Below are 21,719 nucleotides of genomic sequence, written 5' to 3' on the forward strand. Positions count from 1 at the left end.
AGCAGTAGGAAAACAATCTATAATTCAAACAGCAATTATCTGTGGGAGGGCAAATACCACAGGTTGTAAATTTCACATGCTTTAAGTGTCTCCCATGAGCTTGTTTATATTTAATCTGCATCATAAATTCTCAGCCCAAGTTTTAAGAAGGCTGTATTCCTAGAAAAAGAGTAAGAGGTTTTCATGAGACTGCTGCTCCTCCAGGATCTGCACTTTCATGAGACTGCTGCTCCTCCAGGATCTGCACTCATGGACACCTGGGGCTTCCACTCTCCTGGCTGGCAGAGACTCTGAGGTGGGGGTGTGCCACGTGACCTGCTCATATGCCAGACTAGCTCCCCTTCCCCGGTTCCCATAGTCCAACTCCCAGCTCACTAGGGACACGGCTCTTCAGACACACACTCACGCCACTCACTCAGTCACACTTAACTACACGTTTACAGGCCCTGGCACCCCACATCAGACGCCACTCTCACAGTCACTCACACAGTCAAACTCTCCACATACCCAACTACACACATGACACTCAATCTCACTCAAACTCACACATGCATACACACTCACACCTGCACACATACACACACACTTGCTCCAATCACTTCCTCAACTTCTCCCACACTTATACATACTCATATTCACATACTCAAACACTTTGATAGACTGAATTGTACCCTCAAAATTCATGTTCACCCAGAGTCAGATGTGGAAATAAATTCTTCACAGATATAATTAAGATAAAGATTGAGATGACATTATACTGGATTAGGGTGAACCCAAAATCGAACGAAGGTACTTATAATAAGAGGGAGAAAAGAAGAGGGGAGGCATTCAACTAAAGATGAGGCAGAAACTAGAACGATATGACCATACACCACACGTTTGAAGCCTGGAGGTACAAAAGCTAAAATTCAGGGTCTTCCCCAAGATTGTCAGAAGGAGCATGCCTTGATTTTGGACTTCTGCTATCTAGAATTCTGAGAATGTGAAGTTCTTGTTTTAAGCCTCTGTTAAGAGTTGAATTATGTTCTGCCACAATTCACATGTTGGAGTCCTAATCCTTAGTACCTCAGAATGCGATCTTGTTTGGAAACAGATGCACTAAGTTTAGATGAAGCTAAACTAGATTAGGGTGCGTCCTTAATCCACTGTAACTGACATCCTTACAAAGAGGAGAAATCTGGAGACAGACACATACAGGGAGAATGCCATGTGAAGATGAGGGATGCCAAAGGGAAGATGAGGGAAGCCAAGGAATGCCAAAAGATTGCCAGCAAACCATCAGGTGTTACGGAGGGCCCTGGAACAGATTCTGCCCTCAGACTCATAAAAAAGAACTAGATCTGCTCATTCTTTGACCTTGAACTTCTAGCCTTCAGAACTGAGAAGAAGTACATTTCTGAAATTGAGACGGCCCAGGCTGCGGTACTATGATGTGGCAGGTTGTGCCTGTGGTGCCATGTACACCCGCAGAGTGTGCAACACCCAGAGTGAGCTCTACTGTGAACTACCAGCTGTGGGCGCTAATGATAAATCAGTGCAGGCTCATCAACTGTGGCAAATGTACCACTATGGAGGGCGGTGCTGATAATGGAGAAACAGCTCCATGGTAATTCCACAGAACTGCCATGTCTGTGGTGATTCATCACAGCAGCCTTACCACACTGACACACACACACCGACAATCACCCACATACACACACACCCAAACTGACAGCCCAGTTCTGACTCTTTGGCCCACAACTCCCCACTGCATACATGTCTTGTCTGTTGTTCCACTCTCCACCAACATTCGCAGCAGTCCACAGAGAGTCTTTGTGGCTTCACTCTGCATAACTTCAGCATGGACTCCAGCAGAAAGACAAAGAGTTTGCAGTAAATTAACAGTGCTGGTAAGCATCATTGCAGTGGGGTGAATATTCCTTTCAATTTGTTCAGCTTCTGAAAAAAAGAATAAAAATAAGGAACTACACTTCCAAAAAAAAAAAAAACTGGAAAATGTCTCTGCATGTAACCTAAGGGATTTAATATCACATATTTCTTCTCTTACTGTAGAAAGGGAAGCAGTTCTTTACATTAAAGATGGAATTCAGGATGCACTGAACACTCACCCTAATTGGAGGGAATAAGACTTTTCCATTACAGTTTAATTTTTTAAAGCAATCTCATCCTGCTCAGAAACACTAGAACAATTCCAAGGATTCATTCCTTAGAAAAACAATTTCAATGTCAGAAGCTGGCTGCTGCTAAGGTGGCTGTGCCCTGGACAAGTATTAGGTGGGTGCTTCCACGGAAGGGAGCTCACATGTACGGATCACTGGATCTTTGATAAGGAATACATGTGGAACTGGACCATCTTTCTATCACTTGGCCAGCCCTGCTCAGGCTCCAACTTCACAAGTGAAACCCCCTGGCAGAGAGGGAGTAGTAGGGACAACTGGCCTGGACACCGTCAGATGCAGTGATAACAAATCAGCATCGACTACCTAGGTGGGGCCACACAGCTTCCCGTGTGCTACTCCTCATGTGCCCCAGACAGGCATCATCGGTTTATATCTGATATGCATGGAGTGGCCTGCACACACCATGGGCACAGAACGCCTAGCCAGCCTTCCACACCACCCTTTCTCTAGTGAACTGAGTCTCTCGAGTTTTCTCTCCTAACCATGAAAGTGATCTTGGGAGCCTGTCATGCCATGCATACAGCAGACACCAGAGCCCCCAAATCAGTGCCAGCCTCCTGGACAGTCTCACCAAGACTGGTATCCCAAGGTCTTTCAGACATGTCTGAAAAATGTCACGAAGCACTCCTCCTACAATTCTGCCTCTTAATACATAGGGTTTAACTTTCTGAGGTCACCAAATTCTCATCTTCATTTTACCGACGGTAGTAAAGTACTGACTAACTCCACACTGTGTGACATATTCTGAGAGAAGGTGAAAGAAGGAAAGACACATGCTTCCGGGCATGGTGAGGCAATGTCCACTACATAAGGCACTGGCTCAGGGATGCCCAGAAAATCCACCTGAGAAGAGGACACAGCAGGCTCTATGCTCCTTTACCTGCCCCCACAACACTATCTCCAAGAGGGACAGGAACTATCCTGCCCCTGGGCCTGTTTCAACCAGACCTTCATGGAAAGCTTCACCTACGGAGTGCCACTCTCACTCCCAAAAGCACGCACATGCACACAGCTTGCCAGGGCCCCCAAACACCCACCAGAGTCATCCTCCGTGTCTGAGTCCTCTGCCGAAGGCTGTGTAGAGACTGGGAGCTCCGCCAACTTCAAGTCATACTTTCCCTCCTTCCCCATCCTGTAAGAGTTGGTGCTGCCTGTGTCCCACTGGACCCTGATCCACCCATCCTCTCCAAGTTCACCAATCACACGGCCAAGGCCAGGAGGAGGTCCATCCTGAGGAAGCCAAAACAAAGAATGGTTAAGAGGGTGCAGGCCTCTCTCTGGAACACTGCCTATAAGGGTGGCTGCACAGACTTCAAGTCAGCAGAGGGCTCCAAACCCACCTATACTCAGAGCTCACTTCATCACTGTAGTGAACACCAGGACTAACCTGCCCACACTCCTAACAAAAGAGGTAAGTAGGTAAAGAACCACCTCATTTAGCATCCTCTATAAGCCAATGCAGACACCAGACTTCCAGCCTGGTTCTGCCACCCTGCTCACTGCCCCCCCCCCACCATCCCTCATGGGGCTTCACAAGGTTGGGATCCTCAAACAAGCACCAGAATCTCCTCACTCCCTTTCACTCTTCAATTTTCCCTCAAATCTTAAGACTGAAACTCTACTTCTAATTTCCACGAGTAGAAGCTGTTTTCAGACTGCTGCTATTTGTCCTGGACACACTGATTTCTGAGATGATTCTCAGGAGGTACATGCTTAAGAGTGAAGCTGAGAAAACCTAGACATGACAAGAATGTTCCACATCACAGGAGGGTGCACACTGGCCTAGCTAGTCGCTCCAGTAATGGTGTAGAGCCCAGTCCCAACCTCTGCTCAGGGAGACCCTACAGACACATGGGAGCAAGGTGCTGAGGGGAGAAGGGGAAAGATGGACGCTGCCCAAGCAGGGGCCTGTAGCTGCTGGGTCAGGATACCTAACTGGCACCTGGCCATCAGCTCACAGAGGCAGGGTCAGAGCTTTCAACATGACTATTCAGATGCGGTTTACTCTCTCCTGCCTACCCTCACTCTTGCTCCAGGCTGAGCCTCAAGTCAAGCCTAGGCCTGGAGTGTCCCAAAACAAGCAGCTACTCCTCCAAGATATGGTCCTGTTCAAGGGCCCTGGAGCAGGCTGCTGCCCTTCTCTACTGGTTCTGAGATTCTGTCTGCCCACCCACGAATCAGTAGCTACACCGCCTGTCAACCACACCTGTCTGTAGAGTGTAGGTATTTATTCCAGTCTCCACCCACTCATCACATGCAGGTCAGGATGTGCAGAGGATGACTAATGTGTGGCTAATGCATTTAACTCAAATCTCTAAGGACCTGATCACCCCATTTCCAGTCCACGCCTCTCATGACCCTGGTTCCAATCTTCATCATGGCGGCCAACTCTGGCCCTGAAACTGGCAGCTGTACCGGGGCTGTTTCCTTCCGTGTCTCTTCCAAAACTGTAGCAGAAGCTCCTCGTGCAGAAGCATTCATGTCTTCTTCAACATTATCACAACTAGGGCCTATCAGAGCATCAGAAAAAGCAAGATGAACCAATAAGCAGTTAAGTATTAATGAAGATGATAATTTTAAATAATCTATAGTGTAGTTTTTACCAATACAACAAATACCGTCAAAAATTTACTGATGAGAACTAAGACTTTTAAAAGGTAAGGAGAGGACAAAATATATAAATATGTATTAGAAATATGTAGAGGATTTTAGAAACTCTCAGAAAAGATATTTACTCTATTTCCAGGAATTATGATCCACTCCAAAAAGCAAAAATGATTACAGAGACACTCATTACTCATATTTTTATTAGAACAGGAAAACAAATGATAACCATCTAAATGTTTAACACTGTGAGAAATTAACAATCTTTAATTACGGTAATGTGAAGAAAAGAGCTGATAAAGAAGGCCTGATACTGCTGTCCCCAGAAAAGCCTGTTTACAGGGTTGGCCCTCAGCTGGCCTTCGGGAACCTGGATTTCGTGAAGGCTCCCACCAGTCCTTAACTGCCAAGAAGCCATTCCTGTGCCTACACTGCACAAACAACATGGTCTCTGCTAAAATCTGCTTCTTTCTGGGGGGTCTGAAGCTTACTCAAGTGCCAGGCAGAAATGCCTACATGACCTGCCCCGTGAAAGCCCAGGGCACCACGTCTCCATACTTTGCATGTAAAGACAACACTTCACATGTGTGGTCACAACTCTTTGCTAGGGGAACTAAGTGCACTCTGTGTGTCTCCACCAGGAGAGGATTTGCGTCCGGTCTCTCTCACACTTTACCTATGTGCCATGGCTGATTCTGCTTCCTACTCTTTCACTGTAACAAACTTTAGCCCAAAGTATGACTATATCTGGAATCTTGTGAGGCCTGTGAGCAAATTATTAAAACTGGAGGTGGTCTTGGGAACCCTGACACAGGGGTGGCAGCAACAGGATTTTCTAGAACAATGTGGACTCACCCAAATATTGCAAAACCATTGCCTGGTACAAGAGAAAATGAAGGAGTAGAACATGATGAAAATTTGGTCCCTGGCGGCCACGGAACCACTCACAGTTTAAAATAGAAGCTGAGCTGTAATCTGTGAGAAGTAAAATTTACCAATGTATTCGAAACAGGAAATGTAACCCCAGGAGCCAGCACCCTGGCCTGAGGGAGGGATATGCACACCCCTGGTAACCCTGGGGTTTTTGTTCTCTCTCCAGGACAGAAAAGGGCCCCAAACATTCCCAAAGATGGGCTTGGTTGGGTGAAAAATTTAAAGTTTGTGTTCTGCTCTCCTCCAAGAGGAGGAAAAAAAAAATTGTTCAATTCCCAGCTCAGGAGTAAAGCTTTAAATAAACTGGAAGGAAAATAGTCTTTTTCTCAACCTGGGAGTGCCTCTGTGAGGCCCAAAAAGGGGCAGGGGTTCCATCTAGCTGGTACCTCCCCAGGCAGCTATAATGTTAACACTGTAAACACTGAATTTGCTGCTAAGGGTTTGAATACATTTTGCAATAAGGAAAAAATGAGAATCTTTTTTTAAGTGATTTGTATTTTGTGGCTATCGTATGTGGATATATACAGAAAAATTAATATAAAATATTGTATGCTAATGATTTCTCATATGAAAGAGAATCACCTTGATTAGAGAAAGCAACAAAGATAGATATGTATTCATTGGACACAGCTCCCTGGCTTTTCACAGTCAGTACTGTTAACAGAGGAAGCCCCCAAAATTAATAGCTTGTGCTCTGACTTTTACCTATTGGAGTCTCTGGAAAAAAAGGGGAGACAACAAGAAAATAGAGGCAACTTTAGATGGTGATATATTTTTAAGATTTTTAAAAGCAATTTTTAGTTGTTAATGAGGTCCACGGATATCAGATGCTGACTCAGAGTCTGGTGCATATTTCTGAATGGGTCCTGTGGGCACAAAGACTAGCAAAATTGAACTGCTTAGGACAGCTTTGCTCTTTCATTTGGATTTAGAACACTGGCCCTGCAGTATCTAAAAATTTCAGCAAAGAACAACATTATAAATGAATCAGATTTACCAGACATGAAGGGACATTCTATACAAAACCAGCAGAAAACATACTCTTCTCAAGTGTTCACAGGGAACACCCTCCAGGAGAGGTAGTATTTTAGGTCACAGAATGATAAACTGAAATAAACTAAAATCATATAAATTATATTCTCTGATCACAGTGGAATGAAACTAGAAATTATAACAAAAGCTAGGAATGTCATAAGTGTGTGAAAACTTAACAGGACAAAGAAAGAAAAACCACAACAAAAAGTAATACTTTGAAACAAATGAAAACAAAAACACAATGTAGCAAAGCTTAAGAGATGCAGCAAAAACAGTACTAAGGAGGAAATTCAAATCTATAAATGCATACTTAAGATCTCAAAACAACTAAACAACTTAACTATACCTGGAGGAACTAGAAAAATAAGAATTAAGTAAGCCTAAAGGTAGCAGAAGGGAAATAACAGACATTAGAACAGAAATAAATAGAACAACAGAATCAACAAAACCAGACTTTTTTTGAAAAATGTCAACAAAACTGACAAACTTTAAGCACATTAACCAAGAAAAATGAAGATACAAATAAATAAAACCAGAAACAAAACGTGGGAAGATTGCTACTAATCCTACAGAAATAAAAAGAATTATGAGAGCACTACGAACTGAACACTAATAAATTATCTAACCTAGAGGAAATGGATAGATTCCTAGAAACACAGAATTACCTGACCTGACTCGAGTAGAATATGTGAACAGACCTAAAACAAGTAAAGACATTGAATCACTAATCAAAAACCTCTCAACAGACTGAGAGGCTTCCCTGGTTGGTCAGTGGAACAGAATCTGCCTGCCGACTCAGGAGACATGGGTTCAACTCCTGACCAGGAAGATTCCACATGCCTCAGAACAATCAAGCCTGTGCGCCACAACTTCTGCGCCTAGGGGCTGCTGCTGTTGAGCCCATGTGCCGCCACTACTGAAGACCACATGCCTAGGGCCTGTGCTCTGCAACTAGAAGCCCCCACACGGCAACTGGAGAGAAGCCCTTGCTACCCAGAACTAGAGAAAGGACCAAGCAGCAACGGAGACCAGCACAGCCAAAGGCAAATAAGACCTCTCAACAACAACTACAAAACCAGGACCATTCGGCTTACTAAGGAGGAAATTTAAATCTATGAACGCATACTTAAGATCTCAAAACAACTGAACAACTTAACTATACCTGGAGGAACTAGAAAAATAAGACCTAAGTAAACCTAAAGGTAGCAGAAAGGAAATAACAGACATCAGAACAGAGATAAACAGAACAACAGAATCAACAGTGAACAATATGCGATGGCTGGATGGCATCACATCCATCTCTTACATCACATACATCTCTTTTTACTGGTAAAGTCTACCAAACACTAAAGAAGAACCAACACCAATTCTAACTCTTTCAAAGACAGAACAAGAGAGAACTACTCGCTAACTTACTCAATGAGGCCAGCATTACCCTGATAACAACAACAACAAAAATCTATAAAATATTGCTCAAAGAAATGAAAGAAGACCTAAACAAATATAAAATAATCTCATATTCATGGAATAAAAGACTTAATATTGTTAAGAGGGCACTACTCTCCAAAAGTATCTTCAGATTCAATACAATCCTTGAAAATTTCAATGGCCTTTTAGCAAACAGGGAAAAGCCAGACCTGGAAGTCATATGGAAATGCAAGGGACTAGAAATAACTAAAATAATCATGAGAAAGAAAAAGTTGAAAGACATACCTGTCAATTTTAAAACTTACCACAAAGCTTTTATCAGAGCGTTCAAAACAATGTGGGATTAGCGTAATGACACAAATAGAACAACACAAACAAAACTGAGATTCTAGAAATAAACTTAAATAGCTACAGTCAAAATGATTTTTGACAGGGGTACTAAAAATTTGAGAATAGTCTTTCCAAAAAATGATACTGAAAAAACTGGATAACCAAAAAATTAATAAAGTGAACCCTCATCTCACATCATATTAAAAAATTCATCTTAAAGTGGACATAAAACTAAATACAAGACTTAATGAAGAAAATGTAATGGGTAATCCTCATGATCTTGGATTTGGCAATGATTTCTTAGACATAACATCAAAAGCACAAGCAACAGAAGAATAATAAGAATACTAATAGATAAATTAGACATTTTATAATTTCTGTAAACCAAAGTAAAACAAAATCCAGAATGAAAAAGAAATGTCCTTCAATCATATCACTGTTAACAGTCTAGTATACAGAATTTCAAAGGACCTCTACTTAACTCAACACACACAACTGAATTTTTAAATGAGCAAAGAACCTGAATAGACATTATCTCCTAGATATACAAATGGCCAAGAAGCATGGGTACAGAGACTAATGTCATTCACTATTGTTGTTTGGCCACAAACAGCAACAAATAACTTAGACTTTACCAGTCTAAGTTATGTCTGCCTGTTTGTAACCCCACGGACTGTAGCATGCCAGGCTCCTTTATCCTCCACTATCTCCCAGAGTTTGCTCAAATTAATGTCCACTGAGTCAATGATGCTATCTAACCATCTCATCCTCTACCGCCCTATCTCCTTTTGCCTTCAATCTTTCCCTGCATCAGGGTCTTTTCCAATGAGTTGGCTGGTTCCATCAGGTGGCCAAAGTATGGGAGTTTCAGCATCAGTCCTTCAAATGAATATTCAGGGTTCATTTCCTTTAGGATTTACTGGTTTGATCTCCTTGCAGTCCAAGGGACTCTCCAGAGTCTTCTTCAGCACCACAATTTGAAAGCAACAATTCTTTGGCACTCAGCCTTCATTATGGTCCAACTCTCACATCTGTACATTATTACAGGAAGTTTGTTGGCAAAGTGACATTTCTGCTTTAAAATATGCTCTCTAGTTTTCTCATAGCTTTCCTTCCAAGGAGAAAGAATCTTCTAATTTAATGGCTACAGTCACCATTCACAGTGATTTTTGAGCCCAATAAAATTGATCACTGCTTCTACTTTTTCCCCTTCTATTTGCCATGAAGTGATAGGACCAGATGCCATAACCTTATTTTTTTTTTTAATGTTGAGTTTCAAGCCAGCTTTTTCCCTCTGCTCTTTCACCCTCATCAAGAGGCTCTTTAGCTCCTCTTTACTTCCTGCCATTAGAGTGGCATCACCTGCGTATCTGAGATTATTGATATTTCTCCCAGCAATCTTTGATTCCTCCAACTCAGTATTTCACATGATATGTACTCTACAAGAAAGTTAAATAAGCAGAATGACAGCATATACAGCCTTGTCATACTCTTCTATCTATTTTGAACCAATCCATTGTTCCATGTCCACTTCTAACTTTTTCTTGACACACTTACAGATTTCTCAGGAGAAAGGTAAGGTGGTTTGGTATTCCCATCTCTTTAAGAATTTGTCCACAGTCAAAGATTTTAGCAATGAAGCAGAATTGTTTTCTGGAACTCCCTTGCTCTCACCATGATCCAACGAATGTTGGCAATCTGATCTCTGCTTCCTCTGCCTCTTGAAACCCAGCTTGTACATATGGAAGTTCTTGGTTGAAGTCCTGGTAATGGACTTCCCTGGTGGCTCAGATAGTAAAGCGTGTGCCTACAATGCAGGAGACACAAGTTCAATCCCTGAGTCGGGAAGATCTCCTGGGGAAGGAAATGGCAACCCACTGAAGCCTGGTAGGCTACACTCAATCCATGGGGTTGCAAGGAGTCGCACACGACTGAGCAACTTCCCTTTCTTTCTTTCTTTCTTACCAATATGCAAAATGAGTGCAACAGTACAGTAGTTTGAGTATTTGTTGGCATTGCTTCTTCTTTGGGATTGGGGTAAAAGCTGACCTTTTCCAGTCCTGTGGCCATTGAGTTTTCTAAATTTGCTGACACACTGACTGCAGCACTTTGACATCATCATATTTTAGGAATTTAAATAGCTCAGCTGGATTTCCATCACCTCCTCTTGTTTTGTTCATAGTAATGCTTCCTAAAGCCCACTTGACTTCACACTCCAGGATGTATTGCTCCAGGTGAGTGAAAACACCATCCTGGTCATGCCAGTCACTAATACCTTCATTGTATACCTCTGTGTATTCATGCCACCTCTTCTTTCCAATCTCTTCTTCTGCTTCTGTTAAGTCCGTGTCCTTTCTGTCCTTTATCATACCCATCCTTGTATGAAATGTTCCTTTGATATATATCTCCAACTTTCTGGAAGAGATACGTCTTTTCCCATTCTGTTGCTTTCCTCCATTTCTTTGCACTGTTCATTTAATAAAGCCTTGCTAGTCTGTGGAACTCTGCATGCAGTTGGATGTATCTTTCCCTTTCTCCCTTGCCTTTCACTTCTTTTCACAGCTATTTGTAAAGCCTCCTCAGACAACCAAGTTGCCTTCTGCATTTCTTTTTCTTTGGGATGGTTTTGGTCACTGCCTCCTGTACAATGTTATGTACCTCTGTTCATAGTTCTTCAGGCACTCTGTCTACCAGATCTAATCCCTTGAATCTACTTGTAACCACCACCATACAATCATTAAGGGATTTGATTTAGGTCATAACTGAATGGCCTAGTGGTTTTCCCTACTTTCTTCAATTTAAGCCCGAATTTTGCTTCACAGAACTCATGATCTGAGCCACAGTCAGCTCCGAGTCTTGTTTTTACTGACTGTATAGAGCTTCTCCATCTTTGGCTACAAAGAACATAATCAATCTGATTTCAGTATTGACCATCTGATGATGTCCATGTGTGAAGTTGTCTCTTAGGTTGTTGGGAAAAGGGTGTTTATTATGACCAGTGTGTTCTCTTGACAAAACTCCAAGGCCATATTTGCCTGTTATTCTGAGTATATCTTCACTTCCTGTTTTTGTGTTCCAATCCCCTATGGACATCACTTTTTGGTGTTAGTTCAAAAATGCGTCATCAGTTCAGTTCAGTCGCTCAGTCGTGTCCGACTCTTGGTGACCCCATGAATCACAGCAAGCCAGGCCTCCCTGTCCATCACCAACTCCCGGAGTTCACTCAGACTCACGTCCATCGAGTTGGTAATGCCATCCAGGCATCTCATCCTCTGTCGTCCCCTTCTCCTCCTGCCCCCAATCCCTCCCAGCATTAGGGTCTTTTCCAGTGAGTCAACTCTTCACATCAGGTGGCCAAGGAGTTTCAGCTTCCACAGCAGTCCTTCCAAAGAACACCTAGGGCTGATCTCCTTCAGAATGGACTGGTTGGATCTCCTTGCAGTCCAAGGGACTCTCAAGAGTCTTCTCCAACACCACAGGTCTTCACAAAACTGGTCAACTCCAGCTTCTTCAGCATCAGTGGTTGGGGCATAGACTTGAATTATTATTATGATGCTGAAAGGTTTGCCTTGGAAATGAATCAAGATCATTCTGTCGTTTTTGAGATTGTGCCCAAACACTGCATTTCAGGCTCTTTCATAGCCTTCTATGAAGGCCACTTCATTTCTTTTAAGGGATTCTTGGCCACAATAGTAGACATAATGGTCATCTGATAAATTCACCCATTCCCATCCATTTTCGCTCACTGATTGCTAAGATGTCAATGTTCATTCTTGCCATCCCTTGCTTCACCACGTCCAACTTACCGTGATTCAAGGACCTAACATTCCAGGTTCCTATGCAATACTGTTCTTTACAGCATCAACTTTACTTTCACCACCAGACACTCCACACCTGAGCATTGTTTTCACTTCTACCTAGGTGCTTCATTCTTTCTGGAGCTATTAGTAACTGCTTTCCTCTCTTCCCCAGGAGCATACTGGATACCTTCCAACCTGGGGAGCTCATCTTCTGCTGTGTTATTTTTTTGCCTTTTCATACTGTCCATGGGGTTCTCCAGGCAAGAACACTGTAGTGGTTCCCTATTCCCTCCTCCAGTGGACCACATTCTGTCAGTACTCTTCACTGTGACATTCTGGGTGGCCCTGCACAGCATGGCTCATCACATCACTGAGTTATGCAAGACCCTTCACCACAAGGCTGAGATCCATGAAAGGACACTCAATATTAGAGAAGCATAAAATAAATCATAATGAAATTATCACTTCACACCAACTTGAGTAGCCTAAATTAAAAAAAAAAAAATCAGAAAATAACTTGCGTTGGCAAGGACATGGAGAAGCTGCAACTCTTGGCCCACTGTGGGTGAAAATGTAAAATGGTACAGTGCTGTGGCATAGTTTGGCAATTTCTCAGCAAGCTGAACATAGGAATACCATAAAACCCTGCAATTCTACTCCTATGTATATAACAAAGGGACTGGTAACAAAGAAAAGCCTGTACACATATTTCCTAGCAATACTATTTAGCATGGCCAAAAGGTAGATATAAGCCAATATCCATCAAAGGATGAATAAAACACAGTATATTCATATAATATTTATTAGCCATAAAAAGAAATGAAGCACTGATATTAATGCATGCTAAATAAGCCAGATACAAAGGACTGAAATTTGTTTGTATGATTTCATTTGTATGAAATATCCAAACAAGTAAGTCCACAAAGATAGAAAGCAAATTTGCTACTGCCAATAATTAGGGGAGTGGGAAGTCAGGAGTCACTGGTAAATGGACATGTGTTTGCATTTCAGGTGATAAACAGTTATGGACAACAGCATTAATGCTTGCACAACATTGTGGATGTGATTACTGACAATGAATTATAAAATTACTTAGAATGGTAAATTTTATGTTATTTGTACTTATTCACCAAAAGAAAAAATTTTATAGAAAGAGAGATCAAGAAAAACCATTGAATTTTCACAGGTGACTTAGGGCAATGCCAACCCACCAATGAGACGAAGTGCTGTCTGTGTAAGAGCAAGCGTGCCAGAATTCAGCAGAAGGCTCAGATTGTGGGCACCGTGCTGCAGGGTGAGCATACTGAGCATTACCAGGAGAAAGCGAGCTTGTGGGGTCGTCCCCAGGCTTGGTCCTGATGGGTTCTCATTTGTAATGGTTTGCAAGGGGACAGGCTGGATACCTAAAAGGCATTGGCACTCAAATAAGTTTCTTGTGCATTGATCCAAGAACATACACAAAGCAGAAAGCATTAGCAATTTTTTACAGTAAGTCTGTCTTTTTCATCAGATATCCACAGAGTGTGGACATTGGGCAGTTCCATATTACTCTGCAATAATCATACCACCATCACTTCACATGTAGCTGTCTCCATCTATCTACAAAACTTGTAACTCTGCTCCTCTAAATATCCCTAGTGACTCACTCCTTTCATGTCAATTACAAAAGAGAGATTTCACTTGTCTTCCACAAAACCACTTCTCCCTCTTCTCTATAGATGCTTAAACCATTAAGGAGATTATGTACTAATAAAAAATACATTTTAAGATATACTGTGTGATACACTTAAAAATGTTAAAATATAAAAGCTTTGTATTAGGATAGTACAATATTATATCTTCTGTCAAATTCTAAAGTTTAGAATATGAGAAAGTTTAAAGCAGCTTAGATTATCATTCTAATGTACAACGTTATGAAAGTCTTCAAAGCAAAAATTAGCATTTCAAAGTTTCCAGAATATATAATTAAGAGACAAACTAAGAAATAATGCTGATATCATCATTAACATCAATAGCAATTTTAATATAGCCTTTTAACCACCAGATTTTTAACTCACCAAGTTCTTTAAATTTGGCATTTGCATCTATCAAAACATTTCGAATATTCTGAACAGCCCAAGTATACAGCTTGCCAAAAGTTACTTCAAGCAGCATCCGATTAAAAGGTGGGATCAAATCAACATCCTTTAAACAATCGGTAAGGGGTTCCCTTCAAACAAAGATGAAGAATTTTACTCAGAATATTACCAGACTTTTAACTTCAATAAAACAATGCTCTGTTGTCATAGCTTCCCTTAATTAAGAAAAAAATATTATAAAGTTTTACCCTATATCAATCCCTTCTGGAATAAGTCTTTGCCATCCACAGAACATAGCATACTGCACAGATGGAAGTAAGAAATTTTTGGCTGCCAGTTTTAAAATTGTATCTATCCCTTCCAGGCGAACTTCTGCTCTCTCCAACTGTGAAAAATATCAATACATACTGTTAAGTGCGTCTGTATTATCCAAGACAGAGAAGAATGGTCTTAGCAAATTTACCTGTTTTAGTAGGCACTTTCTCATTTTTTCCACATCCACTGGCTCTTCTTTAAGGGCAAATTCAGCTATCGTACTGAGGAGTGCAGACTGAGGATACAAACCCTGAACATTCTGCTTCAACCATTTGTATTTGTGAACACCTGTAACTGTACTCAACAGTGGCTGCCATTTATCCTGACAAATGAAAACCATTTTCACCATCAGTTAACCTTATTCATATTAAGATGTGCTCTAAAACAATTACTCAAAGAAAATATAAATAAATGTCACTAGGTTTAAATTGGTAACATTTTAAATTTAGGAACTAATAATAAAAACAATCATATAATAAACAGTCTTATAAATCAATGTATAATCTGTATACTTAGGTACTTTGGAATTGGCTAATTTGACAAAGTTAAATTATCATCCATGTTAACAGTTTTTGGAGCAAAGGATACAATGAATGAGTGAATAAATGAATGAATGAGTAAAATGGTGAACAAATAATGACACAGTATACAGCTAAGAGTAAAAGAAAACACTTCTCCAGCTACTGATTTGACCAGGGCACCATAAGTCAAGTGCATTTAAGCATCACTGAGGCAGTTATTCATGCTGTTGGTAACTAGCATAGTCTCTACTCATATTCAAAAACAAAGCAGTAATACTTGTAGATGCCCTTCCTATGTGTTGTGCTTCTACATAGCCAGTCTTAGAATCACAAAAAAAAATACTTCACCTTGGGTGATTTAATTGTAATGGGTCTTTTGTCCACATTTATAGGACTGTGAGGCAAAATGCAAGCTTCTTCTAAATCACTCTCTCCATTTCCAATTTTTTCTTCTTCATCAGTAGATTCTGGCTTCTTAGGAACTATGTTTAAAAACACCATTCATTACAAAAATCCTTAAACATGATTTTACATTAAGAAATGTTAAAATTTGCGTGAAGGCAAAGGATATGAATACTGTTTTCAAAGAAACATGTAAATATCATTGTCAAGTACTCAAATTACAAAAAGTAAGTTCAGTCACTCAGTCGTGTCCGACTCTTTGCGACCCCATGAATCGCAGCACGCCAGGCCTCCCTGTCCATCACCAACTCCCGGAGTTCACTCAGATTCACGTCCATCGAGTCCGTGATGCCATCCAGCCATCTCATCCTCTGTCGTCCCCTTCTCCCCCTATCCCCAATCCCTCCCAGCATCACTTTTCCAATGAGTCAACTCTTCGCATGAGGTGGCCAAAGTACTGGAGTTTCAGCTTTAGCATCATTCCTTCCAAAAAAATCCCAGGGCTGATCTCCTTGTGAATGGACTGGTTGGATCTCCTTGCAGTCCAAGGGATCCTCAACTATCATAATTATTCTCACATGACATTCAATAATAACTCCCTGCTACTGCATGTCAGGGACAGAAAGATAGTGACAATGTTACAATGGAGAGAAGCCCTAAAGAACGAGAAGCCCAGAGGCTGACAAACTTTTTCCTGAAGGGACAGAGAGTGAATAGAGTGAATATTTTAGTCTTTGCAGGCTATTCAATCTACTGCAAATACTCTACTGCTGCAGCATGAAAAGCAGCTAACTTGACTTGTGAACGCTGTTATTTAAACTTCACATAATTTTCATGTGCCACGTTCTTCTTTGTTTTTTATAAAATAACGTAAATGGAAAACCCAGCATTAGCTCATGGGCAGTATACAGTAAATGGCAGGCTACATTTGTCAACAGATCCTAATCTGCCCACTCTGGACTAGTATATTGGTTCTGTCACCACGGTACAACTGAATCAATTAGATGCCTTTGGCTATGTTAGTCATTTTTTGTTTTTTGGCTATGTTTAGTCTTTTTTTTTTTTGGCTGTGCTGGGTCTTCATTGCAGCTCTTGGACTCTCTCTTGCCACGTGCAGGCTTCCACAAGTTGTAGTGCGTGCACTTCTTTTTGTGGAGCATGGGCCCTAGAATGTAGGGGCTCAGTTGCTGTGGCTCACGGGCTTAGCTTCCCCACAGCATGTGGAATCTCAGTTCTCTGACCAGGTATCAAACCTGCATCCCCTGTGTTGGGAGGCAGATTCTTAACCTCCTAGCCACCAAGGAAGTCCCTTAAGTTAGTCTTTTAAATGAGAGAAATTCTGTTGAATTTGCAATTTAATATGTGGTGTTACTTCTCTACTTTTGGTACTCTTCAAGGCTTTTAGTCTAATTCTTCTACTTTATAATATAAATAACAGACAACACAATAAAACACTAACATACCACGTCTGTGTTGCTCAAACCCTGCAAATCCCCAAGAAAGGCCTGTATCATCTGCACTGGCCCTTGCCCAGCTCCTATGAATTGAGCTCTGAAACCTGGACACACCCTCACTGAGAAGAGTGTGCCTCAGGCATAGGACCGCCTCAACCAGAGCGAACAGAGAGTTTGTGACTTACGTCAACTGTTCTACTCTGGATGGAGTCTGGGCAGCTGAAATAAATCATGCAAGCCCCACATGGCCATGTGACTGACGGTCAACAACAACCCTGGACACCAAGGTTCAGGCAAGCATTCCTGACAGATAGCTTTGTCACATGTCACCGCTGAGAGAACCAAGCAGGACTCTGTGGTTCACTAGAGGGAACACTGGAAGAAAGCCTGGGCCCGGTTTCCTCTGGAATTTCCTCCATGTGTCAATTTTTGCTAATCTTCCTCTGTCCTTTTTCACAGTAATAACGAAGAGTACAATAGCTCTTCTGAGTCCTGTAGTACCCTACCAGTGAATCATCAAAATTAGCACAGGACCAGTAATATTAATTATTTAAAAATTGCAAGTAAATATATAACCCACATTAAGACATTTTAAGAGGTGACCATGTGAGCTCAGAGTCCAGGGAGGCAACACCCACATGGGGATGGGCCCGTTCTCCTTCCAGCTGAAATGCTATCTCCTGAGTCTCCAGGCCTCCTGGGTTAAAGGGATCTCAGAAGTGCTCTTGCCCTATTTCCTAATTCAAAGCATTTCCAGGATCCAGATAAGCTATGGTCCAAGCCCAGGAACAATCAATTCAGGATGGCTTCTAAAATAGTCTTCCATCACATTATTGTTTGCAATATTCATCAAAAACTCACTAATATTGCTTAAAAGGCTGATCTGGGCATAAATCAATATAATTCATAAGAGTATAATCAGATATCTTGGTAGGTTTGTTTATAATCACAAATGACCAAATTATAAAGTTTTTTAATGTATTTTCACACAAATTTTGGTTAATACAAAAACTCTTTTTCCTATCCCTACACAGCTGCTTCCTGAAAATAGCAGTAACTCTTTTGGTTCCTTTTATAACAATCCTCCATGCTTCAGAATATTCAACATTTCCAAATAAAGACATTTATTCACAAGAATGGCAAGAATAATTGCCACCGGAAAGATTAAATCTTTCCATATCTCATTACCAGGACAACTGATTTAAAAAACACTTCACTGTCCCCATCAATTTAATAAAGTTCACAGTATTTTTCAGCATCAGTGTACTAGTTACCAAATCACAACACATTCAGTCCCAAAGCTGCAACATTATCTCATGTTTTGGTAAAATAAGCAGTATTTGTATACTTAATCATAAATACACATAAAAGCATTATAGCAGTTGTGAAAATGCCCATGTGGTGAGCAACAGCCAACAGACAGGAGGGGGACACAGGTGAAAGCATCCCCCTACACCCTTTACCTTCTTACCTCTCTTCTTCCTTCGTTCTCGAATTATCTTCTGAGCTATCCTCTTCCAACGGGGCAAAGAACTTAACAGTTTAAATTTGGACATTATAGAGAGGTCATTACAAACTGCAGGTCTCAGTTCATTAAAGAGGAACCTCAATCGTTCAATGACTGGGGCACAGACCTCCTTGTAAGAACGGCCCTGTTCTTGATGAGTCTACAAAGTTAAATACGAAAGGACAACTTAACAACAACACCCCACCAACTGTCCACAAAGCACAGAAGAAAGAGAATCAAAATCTACTTACCTTAATGAGTGAGCATTTTGCTTGATAAACAACTCTACAAACATCCACCACTGATTTAGGCAATGTTCTATGCTTTACTTGCTCAATACCAAGCGTACCTGCATGAACTAAAGATAATGCCACGTGACCTGTGAAAGATATTTAAGATAAAGTGAAGATTAGTTATGATTGTGAAATATGTCAGTTGAAAGATCTATAGTACAGCTAAAATACTGAGATTCATACCTAAATCTTCATGTTTTAAGAGGCAACATAACAGTAAGCGGCCAACTTCCTCCACAGGATGCTCAGGGGGAAAGGTGATGGGTGTTGTCAAGTGGCACTGCCTACAGTATCTTTCAATCTGACACAGAAAGTCCTGCAACAGAAACAGCTGGAGGTAACTTCAGAGCCAACCTTGCAACATCGTCATAAATTCTAAGTGCTGCAACTTCTGATGCACTTGTGATCAGTGATGCTTCTAAAACTTCACTGGACACCGAAGTGAACCAGCCTCTTAAGAGCTCTCCAAATAAGATGCCAACAAAGTCTGTGCTAAGCTCTTCACAAGTCAAAGTCCTAAGGTAAACAGAAGGCACAGTGTGGGAAGGCCTCACGCACCTTCACATTGTGATCCTGAATGTTATTGTCAGCGATGGCTTGCAGGAATGCCTGGGCGTGGTCCCCCAGGGCCTGTCTGTGGGAGCAGAGCCGGGACTTGCTGGCAGGAGTGCCCCCAGGAGAGCTACAGTGGTCCTCATCTTTCTCCTCATTGTAGCTGTAGTGGATCTGGCTAGTCTGCAGGCCACCGGAGAAGATGGATGACTGAAGCCACTCTAGAGAGTGCATATACAAACGTTAAAACAAAATCTGAGTGCACCATTCAGAAATAAACGCTAGAGGAAAAAGAAAACTAAGTACTTCATTTAGGAAGTAAAATTCAGGATCACTCATATGAAAGTCTCATCTAACATATACATAGAATGGCTTATAATTCCTATGTCTACCTGAAAAAAGGTAACACCTTCCAGTTACTCAACACATCTTAAGTATGGAATCAGAACCCAAAATAATAGTTCCAGTCCAACATTTACTGGCTACCTGCTCAAGTACAGAGCTGTCCAGTTTCACAGATGCCATGTGAACTGAGTCTGTTTCTAACAGGGAAAAGAAAATGAGACACCACTTACACAAGTAATCCCCAACTTCAGCTGGCATAACTATACGCTACAAAGTCTATAGTGGGAATGTGCAGAAGCAAACACCCCATTATTTGAAGGGCTGATACAGAATTTTTTTATGATCTGGATGAAGACCATGACACTGAGCATCCAGGTAGGAGAACAGCACATGTGAAGGGTTCCAAGAAGAAAAACATGTTCAGGGTAATACATCTCCCTAAAGCATTAATCAAAAGACTAGTTCCAAACTGGGAAAGGAGTACATCAAGGCTGTATACTGTCACCCTGCTTATTTAACTTATATACAGAGTACATCATGCAAAATGCTGAGCTGGATGAACCACAAGCTGGAATCAAGATTGCTGGGAGAAATATCAATAACCTCAGATATGCAGATGACACCACCCTTATGGCAGAAACTGAAGAGGAAATAAAGAACCCCTTGAGTAAAGTGAAAGAGTAGAATGAAAAAGCTGACTTAAACTAAACATTCAAATAACAAAGATCATGGAATCTGGTCCCATCACGTCATGGCAAATAGATGGGGAAACAATGGAAACAGTGACAGACTATTTCGGGGGGCTCCAAAATCGCTGCAGATGGTGACTTGCAGCCATGAAATTGTAAGACGCTTGCTCCTTGGAAGAAAAGCTATGACCAACCTAGACAGCATATTAAAAAGCAGTTTGTGATTAATTTGTTGACAAAGGTCCATCTATTCAAAGCTATGGCTTTTCCAGTAGTCATGTGTGGATGTAAGAGTTGGACCATAAACAAAGCTGAGCGTCAAAGAATTGATGCTTTTGAACTGTGGTGTTGGAGAAGACTCTTGAGAGCCCCTTAGACTGCAAGGAGCTCAAATCAATCAATCCTGAAGGAAATTAGTTCCGAATATTCATTGGAAGGACCGATGCTGAAGCTGAAGCTCTAATACTCTGGCCACCTAATGCAAAGAACTGACTCACTGGAAAAGACCCTGATGCTGGGAAAAACTGAAGGCAGGAGGAGAAGGGGCAACAGAGGATGAGATGGTTGGATGGCATCACCAACCTAATGGACATGAGCTTGAGCAAGCTCTGGGAGTCGGTGATGGACAAGAAAGTCTGGCATGCTGCAGTCCATGGGGTCGCAAAGAGTCGGACACAACTGAGTGACTGTACTGAGAGCATTAATCAAATAATAATAATGAGAGACTACTGAACATAAAAGACAAGAACTTAAGTAAGGGATGGATGCTTGGAAACCTGAGATCCAGTATGCCGTAAAGGAGACCTGTGTGATGCACAGGCCAAGCACCATAAGAGCAAGTCCTCTACCAGTGCCAATGGGAATACTCATATAACTGCTATGATGACTAAACTGAGATTCACCTAAAAGAATCAGCTTTTGTAACTACAGATTTTTTTTTTTTTTCAGTAACTTGTGCTATCAGAGTATTTCTCCAAAACCCAAGCAATCAAATCTGGGTTCACTCAATGTTCTTTTACTGGAAACTTAGATATGCAAGTGTTCAGAGCATTCTCCGAAGTGCCACATTAATTCTTCCAAAACACGATTGTGACCAGACCTTCCCTGAACCTCTCCATTTAGAACTCCCTCTTGTCTCTCTGCTCCAGCGGTGGCTTCTGATGTACTAGAATGGAAAGACTCCCATACCACAAGCCCACAGTACCTACTGCTCCCCTCTACTCTGACACCTTGCAGCTCCTAGCTGATTTGGG

The 21,719-nt window shown here is 41.5% G+C and overlaps 1 protein-coding gene across 7 annotated transcripts in view; it reads right to left on the reverse strand.

The window, feature by feature from the left end:
• Nucleotides 1–21,719, reverse strand: part of HERC2 (HECT and RLD domain containing E3 ubiquitin protein ligase 2) — a 243,505-nt gene that overhangs the window by 118,447 nt on the left and 103,339 nt on the right. For 6 of the 7 annotated variants that reach the window (XM_069576810.1, XM_069576811.1, XM_069576807.1 and 3 more), the window contains 12 exons: nt 19,439–19,653; nt 19,064–19,196; nt 18,839–18,966; nt 18,552–18,747; nt 15,573–15,706; nt 14,852–15,025; nt 14,637–14,773; nt 14,368–14,519; nt 13,522–13,713; nt 4,503–4,690; nt 3,218–3,410; nt 1,756–1,938 (listed from right to left, as the gene is read on the reverse strand). In XM_069576810.1, the coding sequence (XP_069432911.1) occupies nt 1,756–1,938; nt 3,218–3,410; nt 4,503–4,690; nt 13,522–13,713; nt 14,368–14,519; nt 14,637–14,773; nt 14,852–15,025; nt 15,573–15,706; nt 18,552–18,747; nt 18,839–18,966; nt 19,064–19,196; nt 19,439–19,653 (2,025 nt within the window). The remainder of the gene's footprint in view (nt 1–1,755; nt 1,939–3,217; nt 3,411–4,502; nt 4,691–13,521; nt 13,714–14,367; nt 14,520–14,636; nt 14,774–14,851; nt 15,026–15,572; nt 15,707–18,551; nt 18,748–18,838; nt 18,967–19,063; nt 19,197–19,438; nt 19,654–21,719) is intronic. The other variant, XM_069576809.1, reaches the window with a different exon arrangement.

This window comes from Ovis canadensis, chromosome 2 (assembly GCF_042477335.2).
Source record: "Ovis canadensis isolate MfBH-ARS-UI-01 breed Bighorn chromosome 2, ARS-UI_OviCan_v2, whole genome shotgun sequence".
In the NCBI taxonomy this organism is placed as follows: Eukaryota; Metazoa; Chordata; class Mammalia; order Artiodactyla; family Bovidae; genus Ovis; species Ovis canadensis.